Consider the following 24,849-nt stretch of genomic DNA (forward strand, 5'->3'; position numbering starts at 1 on the left):
GTGAGGCAGAAGTGGGTCCCACTGCATCAGCCCCAAGACCTGAAACCTTCTACCTATGATGGGGCTCCCACTGCACCCCAAAGCTGCGGAGCCTACAGCACGGCTCTCACTAAATATATAGGGTCAAAGACATGCTGCATTTGGCCTCTGGCACACAGATAATAGAAACCTGAGGTGCATTTCTTATGCTTAAAACCCTCTATTTCATAGTTATAACAGCATGAATGGCTACGAGTTTGCTGAAGGCCATGACAGGATTGTTCTTCCTCTCGAATGCTTATGTGCCTTCTGCTTCCCAGACCCAGTGCTGTGGCCCCAACAGGCTGCCTCCAGTCCACTGAAAGTGCAAGTGCTGAAACCCCATTCATTTCTGCCCTGTGAAGAGAATGGGGTAGGGACGTTAGGGGTATTTCTGGCCAGGAATAGGGATGATGAGTTTGCTGTTGGCCATAACCCAAGAGAAAACCACATCTTCCTTTATATTAACAAGTAGCTCTCCCTTTTCAGCAGGGGAAGACCCATGGGAGCTGTAAAGACAGCTTTTTATTTCCAGAGAGGAAAGCACCACCGCTTTCTGCCTGTGTGTTGAAGAGCACATAAAGCAGCACATCTTTACCTAGACAGTTGCTTAAACAGCACCGATGTCTGGAGCGGTCAGTTCACCCCGAGCTCCCCATTCAGTATTTCTTTCTCTTGCCCCTGGTTTTCGTTTAGCCCTCAGTTTCTCAGCTGTGGTCCTAAAGCCTCCAAGGCTGCTCCGCTGCCTCCACTCTCCATACAAGGCTGGAAGGTTTCCACGTTTCCTTCCCCCCTGCGGCAGTGATGGGGGCGGGGGGGGGGGGGGGGGGGGGGCGGGTTGTGCGGCCCGCGGGAGCCTGCCTTACCGTAGATGGATGTGAACACAAACCTTCGGGCTCCCGGCCAGGAGCCCTGGGGCCAGGCTCAGCCCAGGGTAGGGGAAACCCGGGGTGGGCAGGTAGCATGGCCCACCAGGATGGCCAGGGGCATTTGGCTCTTGTCGCTATAGCAAGTGCTGGCCACCACTGGAGCCAGGGAGAGAGAGAGTGGGTAACTGAGTGCAGCGTACACGTAATGCAGTGATCCGGCTTGTGTGCATGGCTTATGCAGGCGGAACCCAGTCAGGTCACCAGCTGCTCGGCTGGACAGCAATTGCACTAAACCCCCATTTAAAGCTCCAAATGAAGTCATGTAAAAGCCTACAGTTTGATTCCCAGGCATCCCTCATGGGAGCACATCTGTCCTTCCCATGGCAGGAGCACAACTGCAGGGAAGGCCACTGATGTGTATCCTGACAAAAAAAAGGAGAAAGCCAAAGCAGCATTTTCTAGATTTTTCTACTCATCTCCTAAAAGTCAGGAAGCAAACGTGCCCACAGGGGTTGTGGTTGGCCCAACAAAAGAAATAGGAGAGTGATGTCTTGACAGACAAACCGCAGGCTTAACGTGAGGTCTGCTCCACCACTTCATGTTGTTTATTAGTTCTCAGCCCCTACATCTCCCTCTCTGCTATTGAGGAAATAGCTGGAGCTTTCTCAGGGAGAAAAATAAAGTGTTTTTATATATTCTGAAGCAGAATATATAAATGGGGAGCAGGATGCCCTGGGATGAGCTCTTGGGGATAGGGAAGGACCTGCTCATGGGCCAAGCTCTCTAAACAGTGAAGAGACTTCTGAGCCCTGGCCACGGCTGCTGGGCTTCAGCCACAGAGAGCGCAGGTGGGGTGTGCATACAGTCAGCAGCTGGGAGCCTCCTTCTCTTGGTCTGAAAGTGCCACTGTTTGCATTTCATAATCCTCTTTACTTGTGATATTTCAAAGCTAGTTTTATAGCAGGCTTAGAGGGAAGGCACAATGAGTAGTCATAGCTCAGAAAAGCCAACAGAGGCACAAGACTACCAGAAAGCCTGGAGCTTGCAATGCTGGTTTGGAGGCTCCTTTTATGAGCAAAATCACAGGTGTACATTATGTGAGAAGATGAGGAGAAGGGGGAAATTCCACAAAAGAAGACATTAAAGGAAGCTGGGGAGAGCAGCTTATCTAGTTTTCTTTGCTGAGTGGCTATCCCTGCTGTGTGCTGTTGGTGTGGCCCAGCAGCATTCTGCTTGTTGTTCATCTTCTCCAAACACCATTTTACAGCCCTGGATATACTGCTCCACAAATGTGACCTTTCTGATGGTGGAGCAACTACAGAGTATAAAGGTATGAGGTTTGCTGCTGCTTCCCGAATAAGAAGATTTCTGGTGTAGGAGGTAACTTTGCACTGTGTGTGTTTTGATTTGAGGTAGCTGTGCACAGTTGCTCCCACTGTATAGAAAAGAAACAGCAAGGAGAATGAGCCAGTTAGGAGACAAGCATAATGAGCACAAGACGATTTTGTGTGCAAAAATATATATGACCCCTAACCATTGCTGTACAGCAGTTTTTGCTTGTGGAGCACAAGAGCTTAACCTGCTGTGTGGATGCTGACAACCACCAGCTGCTCCCTGCACCCTCCAGAGAAGTGGAATGAAGGGGCTTCTTCAGGGGAAGTCCTCAGCCGTCCCTCCTAGTACCATGGACAACTTTAGACTCCAGCAAGCGTACTTTGGGAAGACAAGTGAATGGAGCTGCAGCTTCAGGCTCAATGTGTGGGTCCTGCTCAGCTTCTGAGACAAGTGTGAATTTGGATCCCAGCCTCGCTGACTCAGCATCATATTCACCACTCACTGATGGGCCACTATAAGCTGGGAAAAATCTGGCATACCTCGAAGGCTGTTGATATGGTTTTCAGCTGCACCAACTACTATTCTGAAAGAAGTGAGCTCTTCCTCTGCAGCACACTGTGCTGAGCTGTGCCACCTCTGCTGCTGGTGAAGGTGGGTGGCTTGGTGTGGTACAGAAGACACCAAAAACTTGCAGATCAGCTGTTTCTCCCAGGGTAGCCTTTGGAGCACCAGATGATATTACAGGAGCCTCGATTCACATCCTGAAGACCACAGCTAACAGGTAAAAACTAACCCTAATTTTAAGAACACTCATGTTCTGTTGGTGCACTAATGATGATGGTCAACCTCCCTTCAGCCATATGGATCTGCATTTTCTTAGCCGTTTATGAACTCTGTGTCATTGCGGCCTCATATCCATGCATGGATTGTGAATATAGTTTGCAGTCCCGTGTCACTGTAACCTGTCTTGCTACTGATGTAAACAATCAATGCTAAAAGTGTGAGGACATGGAGAGGCCATGAGAGGTACATTTCAATGCTAAAATTAGGAGTGAAACATCTCTTCTCAGCATTTGGAGTACTGATGGTGAATTTAGCTGGTAGTTGTAACTCAAAAGAGAACTGCCACTTCCTTTATGAAAAAGCTGCAAGTGAATTTAAAGCAGTTTTTGTCCATGCAAGTGTACATAAAAGTGTGGTTGTATTTTTTTCACACAGCCCTTTTCACCATAGTCACCTCTCTCAGCTGAGTCGAGTTCCTGCTACAGTCAGGCTGCAATGTGCTTTACATGTGGGCATCTGATGGGACTGTCTAGGTCAGGTTCTGTATGCCTGATTTTACATTTTTATATCCCTGAAGCTGTAAACACTTTTCTTCCATCATTATTCTCTTTGCAATCATGTGATTTTGCTTTGTAGTACTGTCTTACCCTCTGAAGCTGTGTTGCAGGGCTACGAAGCAGAGCTGGAGGGGATCCCAGCTCTTCTGGGCTTATGGTGGAATTAGTTGTCCTTGAAGTTTACGCTTTCTGATGCCTGTCCTACTTGTTCTTTAAAGCCTCAAGCAGTGGAGATTCAGCAGCTTCTTTTGGTGGCCTCCTCAATTGCTTTGCTATCCTGGCTGTTCTCACATTCTCCGGTGGCTATGGCAAATGGCTGTACTGTCTTCTGCTTTACAGTACACTCTAACATATTTGAGGTCTGCTACTGTGTCTCACTTCAGTTTTTACCTCCCTAGACTAAACAAGCCTGCTTCTTTCAGTCTCCCCTCAAAGGTCAGGTTTTCTAGACCTCTGAGCCTTCTTGTTAGTTCTCCTTTGGACTCCCTCCAGCTGACGTGTATATTTCTTAAAAGCTGGCACACAGAGCCAGACAGAGAGCTCCATCCATGGCCTTACAAATCCTGAGGGGAACAGAAGGCTTCATTCTCATGTCCTACAAATGACACCGCTGTGTACGTGCACCTTTGGGCATGGATTTCCAGGGGAAGGCCTGAGAGCTGCAGCCCTGGCATTACATCAGCCTGCATAGCACATATCCCTTGCCATGTTGCAGCAGTCACACAGCGTTCCCTGGCCACTCACAGTACAGCCTGCTCCAGATCTTGATATCTGTTCCTTCCGTGTTTGCTCTGCCACATATAACTAACATAGCCTTAAAAGCAAAGCAATGCAAACTTATGCCACCTCACACCATGAACTCCTCCACCTAAAATCAAAGACGGCAGTAGCTGCCTGGTCTGCTTGTAACACATTTTGCTTTGTACCAGATTTCTACCACCCTTCACCCTCTGTGGTTCCCCCTGTGGGATCATCCTGGGCCTGTATGAGGCAGCAAAAATTGCAAGCAAATGCACTTCATGCACCATGAGGACTCACAGCAGCTCTCTGTATTCTGTGCATACACAGCCTGATGGGGATGGAGGGGCTGTGTGACCAGAGCACTGAGCCTTCTGGTAATCCATTTCTGTGGTGTTATCCTTGGCAGGCCCAGTGTACACTGCAGCAGACCCATGGCTGCTTCACATAATCTGCAAATCTCCAACCAAGGACGCTTCTCTTGTGCAAAACTTGTACAATTATGGAGAGCATCAAAGTGAGGGGAAGGGGTTTTCAGAGAAGTTTTTAAGCTGAGGCTAAACAGCGACATGTACGAGAGTTCAGTGACTCTCTCAGAAAAGATTTTCTGTGAGTGCAAGGGTGGAGCTGGAAAGAGACCAGCCCCTGTGCTTCCTTTCCTGCTACCATCTTGCTGCTGTTCCCTTTTCAGAAAGACTTCACAATACTTGCCTCCAAAGCTTGTCACACTTGCTTCATGGCCAGTTTTGGTGCCTGGGAAGTTTAATTTGAGGTAGCTATGCAAGAAGTGAGAGAAACAACAAATGCTGTCTCTTGCTTCTGCAAGCCATGGGCGCGTCATCTGACAAGCTCTGCTCAGGCAGACAGTGAGAACAAGAGACTCAAATCTGAGCTTCCCCCATGGTGGCACCAGGAATGAGCCAGCCTGGATTTCATCCACGGTCTCCAGAAAAAAAACAGGCTCTTCTGCTTTCTTACACAGCTGCCTCAGCCATGTGGAAAGGCACAGGTTGGCTCTGCCCTGCAGAGCTCTGCTTGTGGAGGTGGGCACTGCTGCACTATGGCTTCCCCTGTGCCCCAAGGCAGCCCCTTCCTCTTCAGCTGCCTCCACAGAAGAGTCTGCACTGAGCATGGCCTAGATTAAGCCTTTGTTTAGTACATGGATATATCAGTTGTCAGGGATTTGGATGCTTACTGTCTCTGATTTGAAGTGTGCCCTCTTCTGCACTTTAATCCATTCCCTCTTTCTTGTAGGAACATGTAAAATGCTGTTGGTTTTAGCATCTCTGATCCCCAAGCCTCCTTATTGTTTGGGCCAGACAGAGGCTGACCATTTCACAGTGCCAGGGCTGTAAAATGGGGTGTCCTTTAAAGACTGACACAGAAAACTGAAAGGGATGAGCAAGCAAGCCCATCGAGACCTACTCATCAGTACAGGGCAACTAGTAGGTAAAACATGAAAATGAGAAGCCCTAACCATTGGTGACTGAAGGTATCTGTGCCCATGACATAGAACAAGGATGTTAACCCCAGTGAGACAGTAATTTCATTGTACAGTGTGTCTCATGGGCATCTAATGTGACAGTGTAGGTTAGTAAAACCACTGGATGATTTTACCCTCTACGTGCATCTGCAGAACCAGCTCAGCAGCTGACCAAGTTGAGCCTGCTTCACTTGCCTATGATGCTCCTGTGCACTTCTGAGCAGCAAATACCTTCCCCTTTAGGGGTGAAGGGAAGAAGCAAAGGGAAGTACATGGGCAATGCTGGTCAAGTACTCAATTTGCCTTGCGGGATGAAAATAGTTACAATGGTTACGATAGTTACAATATTATGTGATAACAGGAATATGGAACTGGAGGTATAATTCCAGATTCTATTGTTCAAGTGTTCAAGTCACAATGTCAAAGCAAAGGGAGCAATCTAGTCTTCTAGAAAAGTAAAATCAAGGTTTTTACAGGAGGAAAAAAAAGTCTTTTTCTCAGAATTACACACTTCAAACAACATTAGCAAATGCTTACTGTGTGAAGACAGCTCTGTAAGATACTTGCGCCTTAAAGCTTGTGCTCTGAACAAGCACAGCTGACCCCAGACAGCAGAAGGAGGAGATAACACCTTCTTTAGGTACTTGTGCAGTCCTAGAAGTTGCGTTACTGCCAGGGTGCAGGGCTGGGGAGCCAACTTTGGCAGTTCAGGTAAATGGGAGACGAAATTAAGGGAAAGAGAAGTTAGGATGGTGAAAGCACAGCTGAAGAGGAACACAACTTGGGTGAAGAGGCTCTGAAGGAGAGAGAATATGTTTTGTAAGTGGGAGCTTCGTTCAAGCCCGTTCCTCCTCTCCTCCAAACACAGCATCTCTGCTTTGGTTTTTCCTTTTTTTGCCCCATTTTCAGCTATCCCTGGCGCCACTTAAAAACACAAGTTTTACCCAATCTCTGGGCATAAGCTGCTCCCCTCCCTAGTCTCCCATGAAGTAGGGAATATACCCCACTGAACTCCACCAAATTAATATCTGCACTTCAGAGGAACTGAGTTTTTACTGGTAATGGGTCCTGGACTGGGGAAATAAAAGCTATGAGGAAGACTGTAACTTGTTGAATTTTTTACAGTAGGAGCCCAACATGCAGTTCAAAACCAAGCGCTTAATCTCAGAGCTACAAAGTTTTTGCATATCTGCAGAATAGAAGTGCTGAAACTTGGCTGTGAGGCTTCCCAAAACAAAAGTCAAGGGCCACTTCAACACAGCCTTGTTCATTGTTGTACAGTGACTGAGCTCACCTGCTGGGCCTCATTACAGAAGCTTATGGATGTTCTTGGCAAGAAAACAGATATCACCCCAGGGAATCTCATGACCTGTAGCTAATATGCTAAGCACAAAGAGAAAAAGCAGCAAATAGTAACCAGAAATATCCCAATGCCCTTGGGGTCCTTCCTCTTTTCATCTGTTACAGGCTGAAGAAGTAGGATGTACATCCAACTGTTCCCACAGTGATCTGCCCACTGCCCTAGAAAAAGCCTACTCTCCCTTCATTGGATTGGGAAGACCATATTAGTGACCCGTGTGGTCCTGCAAGGTTTGACTAACAGCCCAAGGAAATCAGCAGCCATCTTGTACAGAGGAGAACTCTAGGAGACTAAATAAGGAAAACTAGAGTACTGCTGTGGTTGTTCCTTTCCCACTTCAGTTCCTGTTATCCCTAGATGACCATGGGCATCTTTCCCATCAGCAGCACTGGCTTCTGTAGCTCCTGTCGCTGCTGTGCCTCCTTCTCCCATTGTGAGCTTGTCTTTTCCCCTTCATCGTGCTGGTAACAGTTTTTCACAAGGGCAATGGTTGAGTGGGTCTGGAAACTATCCCAAGTTTAGAAACAATCTTCCCCCTGCTTGCTCTGCCACTATTGCCCATGAGTTCACAAAGCGCTGGCCAAGAACACTCTCTCACTTTTGCAAATGTGTCCATAGAAAGCTAAGAGCTGGGATGGTGTTAGAAGAGAAAAATTAAGATATTTCCTAGAAATTTGGTAAGAATTTTGAGAAGTGAGAATCGTGATGTTAAAAATATAAATGTCAGGGACAATTAGGAGAGAGGCTCTAACACAGTAGAAACCTCCCAGTTGTTCTTGATTTCATTGTGTTTTATTGCACTGATGTTGTACATTAAATCATCTAATCCATCCTCTGCCCTGTGCAGGAAGAAATATGTCAATTAATGGGATATTGGCAATTAACAACATTATTATAGTACTGCCAGGCACTGTTAAGAGAGATCACTAGGTGTATTTTATGCAGCTAAAAATAATAACATTATAACTATGGCAATAGTTACTTCATAACTCAACTCCAAGGAACCAAAGAGGCAGGATCCTGAAGGTTCAGCCTCACAGAAGCCCACCCTACGTCTCAGGGCTTGGATCTCCATGGTGCCGAGCATCTCCTGGAAAACACTGAAAATCCTCCCTCGCTGAGTGGCAGCTGAGACCTCTCCCCACATCTGCAGAGTTGTGAAAAGTGGCTTTCAATAATGGGCTCTCAAAGTACAAGACTGGGGAAGCAGTAGGACCCCCTGCCTTAAAATACAAAGCTCAGGACTTCTGTCAGGGAATATGTTTACTTCCTTCCTCCCTATTTCCCCAGATCTTGCCAATTCTTTCACTGTTCTAGATTCCTCAGGCTGGAAGTGCCTTGATAAATAAGAAAAACTGGAAGATAATAAAATTTTTAGATACGTTTGTTGTCTCTGAGCTGTTATGTGATCAGGCTGTAGCTGTTAGTTCATAATTTATGTAACTGGGTGTTCATCAAATGATTGTAAGAAAGAAAATCGGCCGTTTCTCTTCAAACCCTAATGACTTACGTATTTCCTTAATGTAGAGTCCTCTACTCTGCTTCTCAAAAAGCACCACCATCCATTCCTCTCTGCAGTGCAGAACAGGGGGGAAAGTTTCTTTCAAGTCCATTATCACCTCTCCAGAGTGACAGGACTATTTTACATCCCCCAACACTTCATCATGAATGGTATTCAGAAGGATTCCCAAGGTGCCTGGTAGTACTGGATTCCTTGTGTCTGGCTGCCCTGAGCTGGGATGCCCTAAGTGGCCTGGTTTCACAGATGGTCTCAAAATGGAGACATCTTACATTGCTTTTGAAAATCATGGCTATTACTGTACTTACATATCTAAATAATATTTCTACCCCAAGTGATGCATGACAGGGTAAGTACAAATCTCTGGAGGGTGCAGAATAACTCTGACAATTGTATTTGTATTTATGATGTCTCAAAGTGTACACAAGGAGCATCATATGACACATGAAGACAGTTCCATACAGAGCATTTGCCCATTATGGTCTGCGCAGTTATTTATGCCATGAAGTGAAAGAATACGTCCAATTTCACCTCCAGTGTTTGTACCAAGCAGGAAACAAACTCCCCTCTTTTGGAAGAGGAGCTCACTGGTGTAAATTGGGTCTAAATCCTGCCTAATGCTGAGCATTTCTGCCCAACTTAACCCTACACTTTGCAGCACTCTTCCAGTCCATTTTCAGCACCTCTCTTTCCCACATTCATGGGCCACAAACTCTGTTTCCTCTGAATCTGGATGAACTGGGACACGAGCTCACTCTGCCCTGGATAGTGTTGTGGATAGGCATTTCTTCGGGCTTCCTCTCACTTTTGTGACTGATACAATCGTTCTTGTCTGCAAGACTATAGGGGTAAACTAATAATGCCATTGTAATTTTTTCAATCCCTTCACTCACTTCAACTGACACAAATCCATGTGAAGCAGTTGTGCATCTGTACACTCCTTCACGGTTTGTCTCTCTCCTGGGAAGCCACTAGGTGAGCCAACTGCACTGTCGTTTGGCATTCTCTTGTTAAACAGGGTCCCCGTGGGCAGAAAGCTCAGGCGTGTCTGATGGGCCTGGTGCAGGGAGGATCTCATTGGGTGCCTGTGGCACTGCACGGCTGTTGACTCCGGGTGTGAGGTCTCGGCCGACAGTGCTGGCAATCCTAACCTTGACCCGCAGTTATCTGTCAAGAACAAGAGAAAATAAGTTCATTTTTGGCACCCTAGGTGCGAGCACACCCGTATGACCCCACGAGCAAGCTGTCTTCCGAGTGGGGTGGCTGTAGGACGGGAAGGCTGGGGCAGAGAGGACGGGCCACCAGCTGTGCCACGTGAAAACATCCTCACATGTTCACAATGCTGCCCTGATCCGCGCTGCTCCACCACCCCCCAGCGCCGCTCAGCCTTTGAGGGCGGATCTGAGGGGCCCGCTTCCGCGCACCGACGCCCCATCCCTCCGCCGCGGAGCTTTTGGGGCAAAAATGCCCCGAAAGCGGCACTGAGGTTCCCGGCACCGCCCGGCCCATCCCGGGGCCACGGCCCGGCATCACTCAGCATCAGCATCACTCAGCCTCAACCACGGCCGCCGCCGCCGCGGGGGAGGTGTGGGGCTGGGCTGGGGGCGGGACGCAGCGGGCGCAGCCCACCTATCACAGCGGCTGGGTGCCGTGACGGACCCTCTGGACCACCAATGAGCGAGGCGCTGTGCCTGGGAGATGCAGCCTCTGTCGCGGGTGTCCTGCCAATGGGAGGCGCGGGGGCAAGGCCGCGGGCGGGGGGGGGTGCGTCCCGCCCCCGCCGTGCTGCGCGCGGCTGAGGCTGAGAGGTGGGAGCGGGCGCCGCCGCCGCCTGCTCGGGCTGAGCGGCCGCGGGGCCGGGCACAGCGGGCAGCCACCGGGGCGGGCGGGACACGCGAGGACGGGCTGACGGACGGGACAGAGACGGGCCGCAGCATCAGCAGCCATGGATCACTACGACCCGCAGCAGACCAACGACTACATGCAGCCGGAGGAGGACTGGGACCGGGACCTGCTCCTCGATCCGGCCTGGGAGAAGCAGCAGAGGAAGGTGAGCGCACCGCTCTCCTCTTCCTCACGCACACGCACCGCGGGGCCCCCGGGACTCGGCCTCGCCAGCGCCAGCCACCGGCTGCGGCGGGGCCGGTGCGCTCCTGGCCGAGGCTGGCGCTGCGAGGCGGGGCGGGTGGGGTGGGCAGGTGATGGCAGGGCGCGGAGGGGAGGGAGGTGCGGCGGCGGGTCTCCCCGCAGCAACAGATGTCCGCCCTGTCACCGGCACAGGGCCCGCAGGTGCGCGCGGGTGGAGCGGGGACCCCGGGGGGCAGCGGGGAGCGGTGGCGGGTCCCCCCCCCCCCCGCGCCCCACCCCGCAGCCCCGCCGGCTGCCCGCTGCCCGCGCCCCGGCCCCGCCGTCCCGGCAGCGGGACGGTGACTGGCTTCTCGTTTGAATGGTGTGGTTTAGGGCAGGGCTTGCGAGGACTCATGTCCAAAAATGGTAACATTCGGCCCTTTTTTTTAAGCCGAAAGGGTGGCGGTGGGGAGGGGAGCTCAGGAGCAGCGCCAGCCTCGCCGCTCGCTAGTTAGGTATTCTTTTTTCCCCTCCCCCATTAGACCCAAAAGCATCCTGTATTAGATCACTCGGGAATCCTAATCCCCGAAACATTTCCGTTTTAGTCACTTCATCGAGCAACAATAAGGCAGAATTTGAAGCAAACACTCATGCTAACATGGCAGGGGCACCTCGGAGTGCAGTGTCTCCCGCCGCTTTCCCAGCCAGGCACTTGTTTGTTCTGGGCTCACGTTTTGGATTGTGCCTGGCTCTGCCTGAGCTGTGAGCGGGCAGGAGGATCCTCAAAGCTTCCGTGCTAGAGGGGAGGCTGTTGCTTATTTGTGCTTAAATGATACATTAGTATATATAATGTAGCCCATGGTGTGGGGCTTCCTGTAAGGAGCTGGGAGCGACTGAGAAGGAGGCCGCACCAGTGAGAAGACTCCTCTTCAGTCCGTCTCCTTTCCCACCTCCGCTGCTTCCAGATGAAGGGTTTCCAGGTTCTCCTGTTCGCAGCTCTCTGAAATGGTGCTGCTGAAAAGTCTTTGCCCTGGAGTCTGATGAGTTAGTTGAAGGCGGTAGCAATAGAGCTGCTCCCAGCAGTTTACTCGCTTGAAGGGACTTCGATGGTGAGAGTAGACAACAGGAGAATTAAAGCACACAGACCAGGGCATTTAATGGAGAAAGAGGTGGTGTGGGAGCTGACATTTCAACAAAGGAGAAAGAGAGGAATACAGTCTTGGTCTGGGGTGTGAGTGCTGGATGGCTTGTCAGAAAACTGGGTTCTACTCCTTTGAGGAGGGAAGTTTCCTCCTCTTCAGAGGATCTATTTGGCTGAGATCTGTATCTCTAGTTGCACCCCTGTATCTGGCCCATACATCTAGAAACAGCCAGAGGGGCTCAGAGTGAGATGGGCAGTATTGTTCACAGGCTGTCAGGGAAAACGATTGTCATGCTGTGAGGGTGCAGGGCGAGGCAAATATTTTATATATAGTGGGACACTGACTTGGTTGTCAGAAGAAGGAGCTAAACCTTTGGATTAATAAGTAGTCTCAAGCACCAAGTTGTGTTTTGTGCTGTAAAGGACATAATTTAATAGTCTTCTTTTAATATTACCTCCTTCCAGGAGATTTTAAGTCCTCTTGGTGCTATCACAAGAGGGGGACAGAGAGCTACTCTGTTAACTTGGGTTACTTGTGCAGAGGAGAGGAGAATCTAAGAGGAAGTTTTAAGGAATTAATGTATCTACTTCAAAATAATCAAGCCAATTTCTTTTGATGGTCAACCAGCTGATTTGATGTGCTAGGTGTCTCTCTCCAGCTTGCCGGACAGGATGGCTCTACATAGTTTAAGCGTCCTTTGCTGGTGGGGTCACTTGGTTGTTTCTCTTACTGCTGATGGGCAGCTGAATCTGCTACCTTCTGCAGTGGGTGCAAGCTCATAGTTCTATTGTGATGCACCCCTCTGTTGTCTGTAGGTAGGAAGATCAGGTCTGGGAGAGATTGCTCTTCCCAGTTGAGCTTGTCAGGCTAATGTCCCCCCAGAGGGATCGATGTAGGCAGGCTCTGCAGGTATTGAGGGACAGTCTTGTTCCCCTCCTTGCAGCTGAATGTGTCCAAAAGCCCTGTTGGGGTCTTGGGCTTGCTTCCTTTGGAGGTGGGGAGATAAGTGTACCACCAAGCATAAACCTCAGATATGTGGTGTAGTAAAGCTGTCACCCCTTCTTACCTGTGAAATGAAATCATTGCAATAGTATAAATATTCATTACCGTACGCATTAGTTAATAGCCTGCTGAGGTGAACAAGAGAGATTTGTGCCTCCCAAATATTGCTGTAGACTCTCTTCAGGCTTAATCTTTCCTGGCTGACTCACGTGTTTTAGGTTTTTCTTCACCTAAGGTACACCTAGAGAATTTCTGACAAAGGAAATCTGTCTGATTTAGTACTAAATCTGATTTAAGTACAACTGAATTATTGCCATTATTATTTATGGCACTGAAGCCAGCCAGAGGGGCTGACTTGAAACTTTCATGCTAAGGCCCCCTCTAGGAGGGGAGATAGCATGTCTAAAGCAGTGGCATGGCCAGTGAATTCACTGAACAAATGTCAGGGCGAGAAGTGGCCATGTCCTGCTGGCTGTTTCCAACCCAGCCTCTCGTGTTGTAGCTCAGTAAGGCCCTGTGGGCTGGCAATAGCTCTGCCTCAGTGCTCTCCTGCACAGATTTGTGCAGCTGGGACTAATTGAGGCTTGGGAAGAAACAGTCTGGAGATGTTGCTCAAAGATGAATTGAATCCAGCTCCCCTTCTCCTGTCTGCATGGGCTCAGCAGAGCTCATGACAGACATCAGAAGCAGGAAGATCTGCCAGTTTTTTAGTAACAGCCTCAACAGACGCACTGTAAGGGTAAGAAGCTTGCTGAGTTTTCAGGGGGTGTTTCACAGTTTTCCTACCTGTGCTGAGGCACAGATACACACAGCCTTTGCTGTCTGGCATGGTGCTTGAGGTATGATCCCATGAGCTGCTTTGAGGTGGGTAAATAGGTGAGCTGCAGAGTGGAAATTCATATTTGAAGGGTGAAGCTTAGCCTCTTGAACATGATACAGAGAAGAGTCTCGTGCCTCTTCCCACCTATCCCTTCCTGGGAAGTTACTGTTTTACAATGCAGGGATAAAGTGACAGTTCCTGGGAGGAAAGCGGCTTTCCATGGGAAGCCTACTTTTCATGTCTATCACAAGAGATTATAAGAGGATTTAAAGGACTTGTCATAGCATAGCTCTTCATAAGTAGTAAAAAAATACAATGTGCAGAACAAATTCAGCTGCTTCTCACTAGATATAAGCCTGTGCACAGCCTTTTGTGTAGGAGCAGGGGGTCTCTTCTTGAGATTAAAATACTTTTCCTTTTGCACTGCTGAATTCATCTCACTAATTTATTCTAATAGCAATTATTTTCCTTTCCCTTCTCTCTTCTTTTCTGTCTGGAGTCAGGAGAAGAATGCTGAAAGCCACTGCAACAGTCTCACCTAGCTTTTGAGATAGTTTGCCATGTAAAAAACACATACCTAGGCATTTACTGGCCAAGAGGTTGTACTTGTGCCCACAAGGACATTCCTCCCTTCTAATGACAAATAGCCAGCTGCCGTGTTCAGACTTTTCAAACAGTGTTCATTTGCAGCATGTAGAAGACAGCCATATACAAATTAAATGCTGTAAGGAATGATAGTAATGTTTTTCTTTACATAAAATAGTAATAATTAAAAAATCAGATCACTGAACTAGATGTGCCTTGTCTTTATCCACTGCTGCTCTGCTTCACCAGATCGGCATTTATGTGACAATGTGGCAGTAAATGATACTGCTGGCTGAGAGAACTTACGGTGCTGCTGAAGCAGTGGTAATGCAGACTTTGGGAACACCTTTTCTGTCCTAAACAAGTACTTACAAAGTACAGTTATTCATGAACTTACAGACATTCCCTGTTAGAAAAGGCAGTCTCCTGTGTCTCCTCTCACCACTCTGTGCCATGCCCTGCATTATGAAGATATACATAAACACAATGACCTAAAAAGCCATGGGTCTCATGGCTCTGCTGTGTCTGCATCCAACAGATCTTGCTGCTCTTGTTAGGATTTGAGTTTTGTTGTTAAAAGGATCTCAGGTCCCTTATGGAAATGCCACACCTCCAAGCTGGTAGCATGCTTGGATCAGGTGGTATGAGTGTGACTGGCATCTCTGACAATCACAACTTCCTTTTCTCTTGGGTTGAGTGTCCTCTTGTCCAGACAGGGTCTATTTTGAGAAGGGTATCTAGATTTCCAGAAGGCTGAAGTGAACCCACACAGAGGTGTGATACCACACCTACTCTGTAGTTTGCTAAAGTTTCTTTCAGTACCATCATAGATTCAGCAATGAGGTAAATGAATGTGTGTTGGTGAATGTATAGCACCAATATATAGTACCATGTTGGGTTCCTTTGCTCCCACTGTGAGGGACACTGTGTAGTACTTGACTGGCCATAGAAAGGGATAGTCCTTGTGTGTCTTATTTTGCACCAACCAGTATCAATACATAAGCAGAATGATGACATTTATAAGACTGCTTGCTCAGCTGTTTTTTTTAGTCAGGCAGGCAATATAGATCACCAGATATCTCTTTATCTTTCAGATCAAGCTTTTGTTGTTTAACATACGTAGCTTACTGCCAGATACTTGCTCTTCCAAGTGTTAAACTCAAAACTTCAGAGCTGGGGCTCTGGAAATAACTGGCTTTGTAGATAAGTTATTTATCCTTGAATTTGGGAGCTGCCTCATACTTTTCTATGATCAGGTTTTGTCAGGAAGTATGTGCTTGTGGGTTCTTGGCAAGAACATTATCATTCATTGTAACTTCTTGGTGATGAATGAGGTATGTGCACTTTGCAGTGACATATCCAGCATCCTATTTAAGGGGGGAAACTAAGGAGAAAGCAGGCATGGGTTAAAAAGGAGACTGCGCATTCTTTGGCTTGGGTGGGAGGCTCTATAACAGATCCCAAGGATCAGCTCAAGAGAACATGATGATTACCAAACCGTATTGAGCTGTTCCTTCTCCTAATCCTCTGGGGGACGATGAAACACCTCAAAGGCATCCAGCTACAAGCCCAGCGGTGTAAAGTGTGTCTGTCTGGGGAATTTCTTGTGGCTGCTTCAGGCAACCAATTTAAATTCTTGTGCATCTAATTTGGTAATGACATTTTTTTCTGTGCATAAGTGCAAAGGCTGGAGAGGATAACATTGTTTTCCTCCCTGACTGCTCGCAGTGCTCGGTGCTATAGCTTGGGGTGTCTAGAGTGCTACGTAGGGCATCTTTAAGCAGAAGCTGTTTGGAAGCTTCAGTTTTCTTGGCTGTCTGATAAGAACTTGTCTCTTTAGAAGGACGCACATGCTTTTATATGAGATTATGTTGTCTGGCTATGAAATTCAAGTGTAACTGGATAGTAGCTGTGGTAATGTAGGCTGATAAACCTGTTCAGTAAAAGTGTTCATGAACTCAGGGATCACATTTTTAGAAGCTGTGTGTGTTACAGTGAAGACTCAGTGAGTAGTACTTGCTCTTCCCAGCACTGAGGTGATCACCATGAATGGTAGTGGTATGTTTCCAGCTGCTCTTGCTGTAGGCTCTTCTCATGTGTGCTGTGTGAGCAGTGCAGATCTCATGCATTTTTAACTGGAGGAGGAACAGGGTTCAGTTGGCCTCCCCAGCCAGTTGTGACTCTGTGTGCTTTTCTGTGCTGTCTCAATTAAGCTTTCAAGGTTGGCACAAGCAGCAGTGACAGAGGTGGTGAAAACTCGCACGGATGTGCTGGGAGGGACTGAGAGCATTTCCAGGTGCCTGTGGATTATCACTGTTGTGCCTGATGCTCAGGTTGTTCTCTGGGGTGCACTTACACTAGCACATGGCTGTGCTTTTTCTACAATGAGGTGCAGAAAGCAGCCACTGTAGAAAAGAGGCTGGAGAAGCTGTCTGGGGAAATGTTGTGAAGCTGCTAAAATATGACACATACAGTGGACTGGTCTCACCTTATTGTGTTGTGTCTGCCCCAGGGGCTTGCTGGATGTATTACTGTGATTTTGTACAGTCTAAGCAATGGTGTTTGAGGAGGATGGGGGATGGTGCAGTAGAACTTACTTATGTGTAAGAACCTGAAACTGTTTTCTTGCCACTTGTGACTATTGGAAGCATAGTTACCGTAAGGAATGTTCTTACCGTGACTTCTACAAATCTTGTATAGCTGTGTAAAACCCTCTCATTCTCTCAAAGCCATAGGCGAACTCTGTTTAGGGGGAAAAACATGTGTAGCATGCTTGGCAGCTTAGGTGGGAGAAACATGACATAAGCAAGAAAGGCAGAATCATAACTTCATCATAGAGGCCGAAGATTTGCTCCGACCCTGGGACACTGGGTCTGAAGCATGTTACATAGAGCTTGGATCTGTTGGGATGAGTTGGTGTAGAGTGGTGAGATAGGCTTGTCAGCAACAGGACCTTCTGTCTGGTGCCAGTCATAGAATCATAGAATAGTCAGGGTTGGGAAGGACTTTAAGATCATCTGGTTCCACAACACCCCCCCACCCCCCCACCTCTGTTTTATTGAGCTACCCACCACTTTTCTTTGACCCTGGCACGTGAGACTGATGTACAGGTCTAATAGAGTCACCGAGATCCCTGAGACTGAACTGAGGACTTCTTGGGCCAACCCAAAAGCTACCTAAGTGAACAAAACCAGTAGCATTAATATGATTAACCAAAAAAGCTTGCTTCCTCTTCCCCTCCCACTGTTGCATTCCCTGCTCTCATTCCCCCACTGCATGAGAGCAGAACTTTGTCATAGGATGTTTGTGGTGTGGCCTGGGGCCAGTTTAACCTCTTGGCTCCCTATTAGGTAGGAAGGCAGAACCGTTTTTTTCCTCATGTGGATTTCCTGTCGTTGTGTCTTTCCCGTTTAGGTGGCAAAGTGTGTATCTTATTTGGTAAGGTCTGGGTCAGGCTTTTGCAAGCCAACCCTTGTACCAGTACTGCAGCTGGTTCACCTTAGACTTTTACTTACACTTGTCCTTTCTTGTCCTTCCAAGTTCATTGCTGCTTTGGAGCATTACAACATGAACAAGGCTCTGCAGAGACCTTCTCCATGCTCAGTGCACTGAAGCAGCTCCCATTGGCAGGGGTGGGGTATGCATGAATAAGTAGGGGCTTTTGGTGTCTCATCTGGATTGAGTCTTTGATTTGTCGTTCCACTTACGTAGACCAAAAGTCTCCTGGAAATGTACTTGTCCCTGTGGTGTGGGAAAAGGCAGCAAAACTGGCCTTTCCATTATATTGGAGCCAAGATGGAAGTGCTGGCAGGTGAAAAGGCTGTCTTGGCTATTAACACTCACAACAGCAGACACCACTTATATGATTCTCCATATATCACCTATCTGTGATAGACTGGAGTGGTTTCAAGTAGGTCTGAATACCAGCAATCCAGGCTTCTGGGCAATCTTGCAGAAACACACCAGTGATGAGGATAGCTGATAGGCAGGCTGAAGTGCAGGCTTCTTAAGAAGCAACTTTTTCCACTTCTGCTTAGATGGCTTATGTGGTCATGGGGAGGCAGGGGTGACTTGATGCATCGGCTGGTTGCTTCTTTAGCAGTCTGCTTGACTTTGCAGTGACCATGCATTACTGTTGTGTAGGGCCTGCCCTTCAGGATAGGACAGGTGGGCTCTGCTTGTATGTCTTAACATGTGCTCCTCGTTTGCAGAATAACCCTTGTGACATTTTGTGTCTCTGTGCCACACAGAGCAGTGTGGATGGGCAGCCTGCTTGCTCTGCCCCTTCTGTGAGCAGGGTGCAGGAGACTGGAGAGGTTTCATGCGGAATACTCAGTTCTTCCTTTCATGAGTCTGAGGACAACTCTTCCATCCTACACAGGTGCTGAACCAAGGCCAGTTGGCAGCAGAGGAAGGACTTGTGCTTTCCATAGCCTTTGGATCAGGCAGCCAGGGCACTTGCAACTCCTTGCTGCAGCATATGATGCTAAGCACATGAACTTCACTGCTGCTGTAAATGGAAGTTGTGCTGTTACATCTTTGCTCCAGGAGCTAGCCCGTAAAGGCTTCTGAGAGATGAGGGAGAGCGAGAGAACCATGTATGGTCTCTGTATCCCAGCTGAGTGCTCTTTTCTTCATCATGGAAAGTGATGCGTACATCCCAGAACCCTGTTTCCTGGCCAGATTCCTTGGGTCTATGGCAGCTGAGTTTCTCTTGCTACCCAATGTACCTACTTGTGATCCCCTCGGTTTATTTAAATCTATCCTTCAGAAGATGAGTTAGTTCTGCTGTTAAATGTATTATCCACAAGAAAATGTTAAAATTTGGTTCCACAGGTGAAGAAAAAAAAAACCAAAAAGGAGCAATTTAACTTCTTAACTGCTAAACAATATCAAAGAAAGGACACTTTGTTTAAAGCTGTTTGGACTGTGTCTATGTCAGGGCCTATCACAACGGAAAATACTTAATTTCCTAAGGAAAACTTTGATTGCAGCCAAAAGCAGTTCCAGCTTTTTAAACATATTTATGCTTCCAGGTGAGTTTCTTACATGTCTCTTCTGGTTTGGGAGATGTAGAGATCCCACTGATGAGGGAGGGGAGAGCAGTAGCTCCGGTGCTAGGGCGTGGTGGGAAAAGGAGCATGGGGCTACCTTTGTTTAAGCCTCTGCCTTCCCTGTAGCTGTGCTCCCGGTGCTGCTGTATGGGAGGAGCACATCCAGAGGAAGCTTCTATCTTGGCCACACCTGACTCCACACACAAAGCAAGTCCTTGTGCTTCGTCAGCGCTTGCTCATCAAGCACCTTTTGGCAGTGACACTTGCAGGCAGCTGTGCTGTGCAGAGGAGGTTGGTAGGGGTGGTACATCCATGAACACAGTCTTTCAAAATGGCTAACACGTGGAAACTTGCTGTTTCCCAAGGGTTTTGTTGGGCCGTTGGGAGCTCATTTCCAGCTGTGGTGAGCCAAGTGTGAACTCACTCTGGGCAAGGTGCCCAGCTCCGTGGTTCTCTCCTGCCAGAAATCCTCTCCCTCCAGCCAGCGACACCAAACTCAGTTTCTGCCAGCCATCAACTGAAGTCCTCTGAAAGGAAAGGGGAACAAGGAGACCAAACACAGCAAGATACTGCTGAGGAGGGGGTGAGGGAATTCATTGAAGAGCTTGTGCAGGAGACACAATGGGTGTCACCACCAAGGTGTGGTGGTTGTGGGTAGTGGGGTGCAAGGGATTGACTTTCCTTAGTTGGGCAGAGCTGCCCAACCCACAAGGGTGTACTGCTGGCAGTGCCGTCAGGGTTGTCATCAGAGAATGAGTATTGTTCCCTTCATTGCGGTTTCAACACCCTAGCGATTTCTTGTGTAAAATAGGATAGTCTTTTCTTTTGTGGAAGCTGCTATGGGGCAGAAGATGCCCTTCACAGGGAAGGCTGTGCCTCTGAGACCTATTGCCCTCCAGAAAAGGCATGGCCACAAAACATTTCATCTTCCATAGCTGGCAGTGCTTCTTGTTGCTGTCTTAGTGCATTGGGATGAGACTTTTTGCAGGGATCCATTGGTCTACCTGCTTTTCTGCAAAGACTGCTCTGCAGTCAGATGCAGAAGAAGAGTAAGATGTGTGAGAATCCAGGACTCTCCCAGCGTGTTCCTTGTATGGACTTTTAGCAACTGGAAGGACTAAGGGATTAGAGCCTGATACTGTGGTCCTTGCAGTGCAGTGCACCGATTGGCAGTGAAAGGAGACTTCGAGCTTTCTGGTGAGCACCTTTGGCTCCTGATACTGTGGGTGTTCGCATTTGATAGTTTGGTTGGAGCTAGCAGGTCTCCGTTAAAATGTTTCTAAAACTCTTGTAGTCACATCTCCTTGCCTGCTGAAACAAAGTCTCACAGCACCATACTGTGTAGGTAAGTTAGCGTGCACACCCCCGTCTGCAGCCCATCTTCTGAGTCCAGTCCTGCAGAGGTGTTGGAGCTGACAGAGCCAGTGTGTGAACACGGGATCTTCTGTTCCTGCAAGCACACCTCCTCCAACACTGATGATTTTAATGTGCCAGCATATCATTTAGTGACACATTACATTGCTGCTTGCAGCCTGTTGCAAACAGTCTGACCCAACCAGCTATTGACAGCCTCCTACAGGGTGGACTGCTGAAAGCTGTTTCCATCCTAGACCCAAAAGAGTATTTCCCACCCCCTCCTATGATGTCTTGTTTCTTTAAAGCTGTTAACTGGCCATAATCCAATCATTACTACTGTAATTAGTGAACTGCTTACAGTAACTGAAACACTTGAAGCATAATGTCCTCTGTGTTTGCAGATCTGGAACAATTTTTGCTTGCAGTCCTGTGAGAGTTAATTACATCTGATGGCCTAGGGGTGGGTAGAGGGGATACAGGGCAAGGCTGGCACAGGCCATGCTGTGTCTCTCATGCCAAGCCCTGGCTGGTGCTACTTGGCCCTCCCACAGCCCAGAGAAGCTCAGAAGCCCATGGAGGTGAGCTCGTGTGCCCAGATTATGGTGATGTGCTGCCCCTTTGTCAGAAAGAAGCCTTCTCTTTGTAAGCTGTGGTCGGAAGACACCAGTGTTGGGTGGAACTTGCAAGGCAGCTGGTGGTATGAAGGTATGATGTAGTAGCACTTGACATCTGTTTTATTACATGACTTCTCTTGCTGTCAGAGTACCCTCTTGTCACTCTGCACAATGTCTGTGCTGTCCTCCCACCCGCCAAATTACTAACTTTGTAGGCAAGGCCTACAGCAAAGACTTCAGCTTCAGATTAATTCTGCAAGACTAGGGGTTTCCAAGCAGACGCATCCCTCTACTGCATTCTTCAGCCACTTCTCCTTTTGGGAGCAAATGAGACTGCTTTCCTGACAGGAGGGCAGTATCAACATGCTTTTCTCCACCCATTGTTCTGCTTCTTCATTTTTACCTCTTTATATGAAGCTTATTGTAACTCAGGCTCTTCCTTCTTGAGGAGGAAGAGGACAGTGGTGAGGAACAAGTATGAACTTGTTAAAGTGAAGAGATGTTCTTACCCCTCTGAATCTTGTGCGTGCTGTCAGCCTTTGCCACTGCTGTCTGTAAACTTACCTTGTTGCCCCAGAAATCTACTGCTATCACTGACTTGCATGAAAGACTGAAAATGTACTTGTTGCCATGTAGGTCAGAGTGGTCAGTAAGGTGAAGAAGTCTTAGAGTTCCAGTGGCCAGAGATAGATGGGGTGGGCCTTGTGACATGCTAAGTTCTCTGCCTGCTGTCCTGAGCAGAGTCTGCCTAGTGCCATGCACTCCGTCCTAGCAACTATTTGCATCTTCCTGCAGTCTCTTATCGTGCTCACATCCTGCAGGGTAATTGGGGAAAGGGACAGTGTTTCTGGGCTGTGTTTGTACGCCGCCCTCCACCACAGAACACTGATCTGTGAGCATGGTTCCTAGGTGCTGTAAAGCCACAAGCACTGAAGAGATGGTAGCATAAATACTTGTATTTAAAATCGATTATCTGAAGACAAGTTGTGCTGATTATAGCATGTAAAAGTTGCTTCCCTGTTTGTGGTACTTTCAATCCACTTGACTCGATGAAATTGTTTCCAGTTCTGTATTCTGCACTAGCACCATTCATTTGACTCGCTGTTGGTTTCAGGTGTTGGCACAGCCACTGCTGGCTCACCCTGCTTGAGTGCTTCCTGGTCTGTTCTCAGGATGAGATCTAGTAATAGGCCACTTCAGAGTGGTGCTTCTATATTTCTGGCATCTTTAGCTTCAGATGTCTGCTTTCAGAGTTCTTGCTACAAACTTGCGGGTATACATGACCCTTTCTCCACACCCTTCCAACTCTGTCAGTGTAATACAGCAGTATTCAGTAGTAAATTTTTGATGTGGGTGTAAACAAAGGGAATAAAATCATCAGCATGCTAATTTTTGTTAAATTTTGCTTTGAGTTGAAAGTCTCCCATGCTGCTCCTTGATATCTTTTTCTGCTTACAGTTCCCTATCTGAAATTCTCCCTCCTCTTCTTCTCATCTTCCTTTCCTTGCCTCACCTTCATTAACAGGAACTAGGAAGGGAAATCTGTGTTCCCATCTTACTCTGCCATTGTGTTCAGTGATCTTATATGCTTTGAAGATTGCTGTTTTGCTTATGTGAATTGCTGGCTTTCATGGTCTGATACATCAACAAAATGATGTGGTGCTGGAAAGTGTGGTGCTTTTGAAACTTTTTGTTAGTAAGTTTTTAACAATTATCTTTAATCTCTTTCATGTAGAGACTACTTTGTTGGTGTTAGTTGCATCAGAACAAAAGCTACCTTTCCAATCTTAGTGGAAGAGAATAGAAATATTAGCTAAACATGCCTGTTTTCTGTCTAACTGGGGCTTAATTTACCCTCCATTTGCTACTTGCTTTGCCTTCCCAAGAGGATACGAGTAGGTAAAATATTTTTACATATGTATACTGTGGGAGAGCACACTCCTGAGCTCTTGATGTAGTTTGCGTAGCACTCAGCTGCTTTTTGAGTAGTGAACTTCCTTCGGTACTTCTGCAGCTATACTAAAGGGCTGAATAAATGTATTGTTTAACTGTAGTCTGTAAAGTGTATTCTAGACAGTTTGCCAGAAGGTGACATAAAGTATATCCAAACTGGCAGTCCCTAATGATTCCAAAGGCCTGCCAAAATCTCGGGGTTTGCACCTAATTTATGTAACTTTTGCTTATGCAAGTGCTGAGTGTTCTGTCTTCATCCATTTACTTGGGGCAAGACTTGCTCCAGATGCAGTTTCACAATCTTCAGTCCAGTTTGACTGTGCTTATCTGACACTTGTTCTCAGCTGGATGCGCCCATGATCACCAAAGCGAGTTTTCAACCAGACAGCAGAGTTGATCCTGCTGAGCCTAAGGTTAAGAGAAGAAGGGGGTGGCAGGGTGAGAGAAGTTGAAGGGTGAGTGCAGAGTGGGACTGTCCACTTTAACGGCAGCTTGTCAATAAAGCGGTCAACACCAGCCCTTAAACCAGCCCCTCAGCAATACGGTTTTTAGATGGGATCTGGCTCTGGCAGCCAAAAGGAGCTGGAGGTTTGTGCTGTGTTCCAGGCTTCTGAATACCTTTTATTAGGTTGGAAAGCAAAGCAATGCTTTCTCACTTTCTTTAAGTCCCGCCCAAATTCCTTGAATTTTTGCAGCTTGGACCAGGTGATAGTTCTAGTCTGCATGTGAAAAGAATAAACTGTCTGCCAACTCTCCATAGGTAGGAATGCAGCTCAAAACCACCTCTAGCCATGCAAGACATTTGAGATTATGGGGGAAGGGATTTGGAGAGGGAGAATAGAAATCAGCCTGCCACAAGTAAGTAATGTTGAAAGCAGCAAGACTATGTTTACGACTTGATAAAGAGGGCTGCACTAGCAGTAGCTGCCTGAGAAGTAAGTATTCTCAGTGGTTCCTTCCCTCCCTTGCAAGGCACGGCTTCTCTATTGCTCCAACATTACTGCTTGTGGACATGAACTGTGAGCTATGTGAAAGAACTGAATCGGTGTTAAAATTAATGCACCAAAACTGTAAGAGGGAGAAGAGTTGAACACAGATGGTTCCCCACAGTGAGGGAGCAGCAAGAAAATGGGAAAGAGCTGGAGAGAGTCTAAGTTAAAAAAAAAACCCAAAAAGAAAAAAAAAAAACCAAAAAAAAACCCCACCCCCCAAAAAAAACCACATCCAAACTGTTTTTGCAGTGGAAATAAATATAGGTGGATCTGTGTTCTGAACATTGCATTGCCTGGTTCCCCAAGCGCTGGCCCTGGACTGGGATTTGGCATCTTTCTCATTTTCAAGTCCAATGCAGTCTCCTGGCTTCTGGAAGTGAGTGCTTAATAGCTGGTCAAAGAACTGCTGTGCAGCAGCTGCTGAGCTGGGAAAGAAGCTGCTTCTCTTGTCTATGCAGGAGCATTAGCCCCCTCCTCTTAAGCTCTGCAGAGATTGCCAGAGCTCAGGGCAGTTCATACGAACCCAGTTACTGAAGCTTTGAGGAAACAAAGCTGCTCAGTAAGTGCAGTCTTTATCCCTCCAAGTCTGAAAGATCAAAACC

At 47.6% G+C, this 24,849-nt stretch overlaps 1 protein-coding gene across 3 annotated transcripts in view; it reads left to right on the top strand.

The window, feature by feature from the left end:
* The first annotated feature begins 10,481 nt into the window (after positions 1-10,481).
* ACTN1 (actinin alpha 1) overlaps positions 10,482-24,849 on the top strand; it is a 96,314-nt gene continuing 81,946 nt past the window's right edge. For all 3 annotated transcript variants that reach the window (XM_080619956.1, XM_080619954.1, XM_080619955.1), the window contains exon 1: positions 10,482-10,712. In XM_080619956.1, coding sequence (XP_080476082.1) covers positions 10,608-10,712 — 105 coding nt within the window. In that variant the 5' untranslated portion in view covers positions 10,482-10,607. The remainder of the gene's footprint in view (positions 10,713-24,849) is intronic.

This window comes from Psittacula echo, assembly GCF_963264785.1.
Source record: "Psittacula echo genome assembly, chromosome: 5".
Lineage (NCBI taxonomy): Eukaryota > Metazoa > Chordata > Aves > Psittaciformes > Psittacidae > Psittacula > Psittacula echo.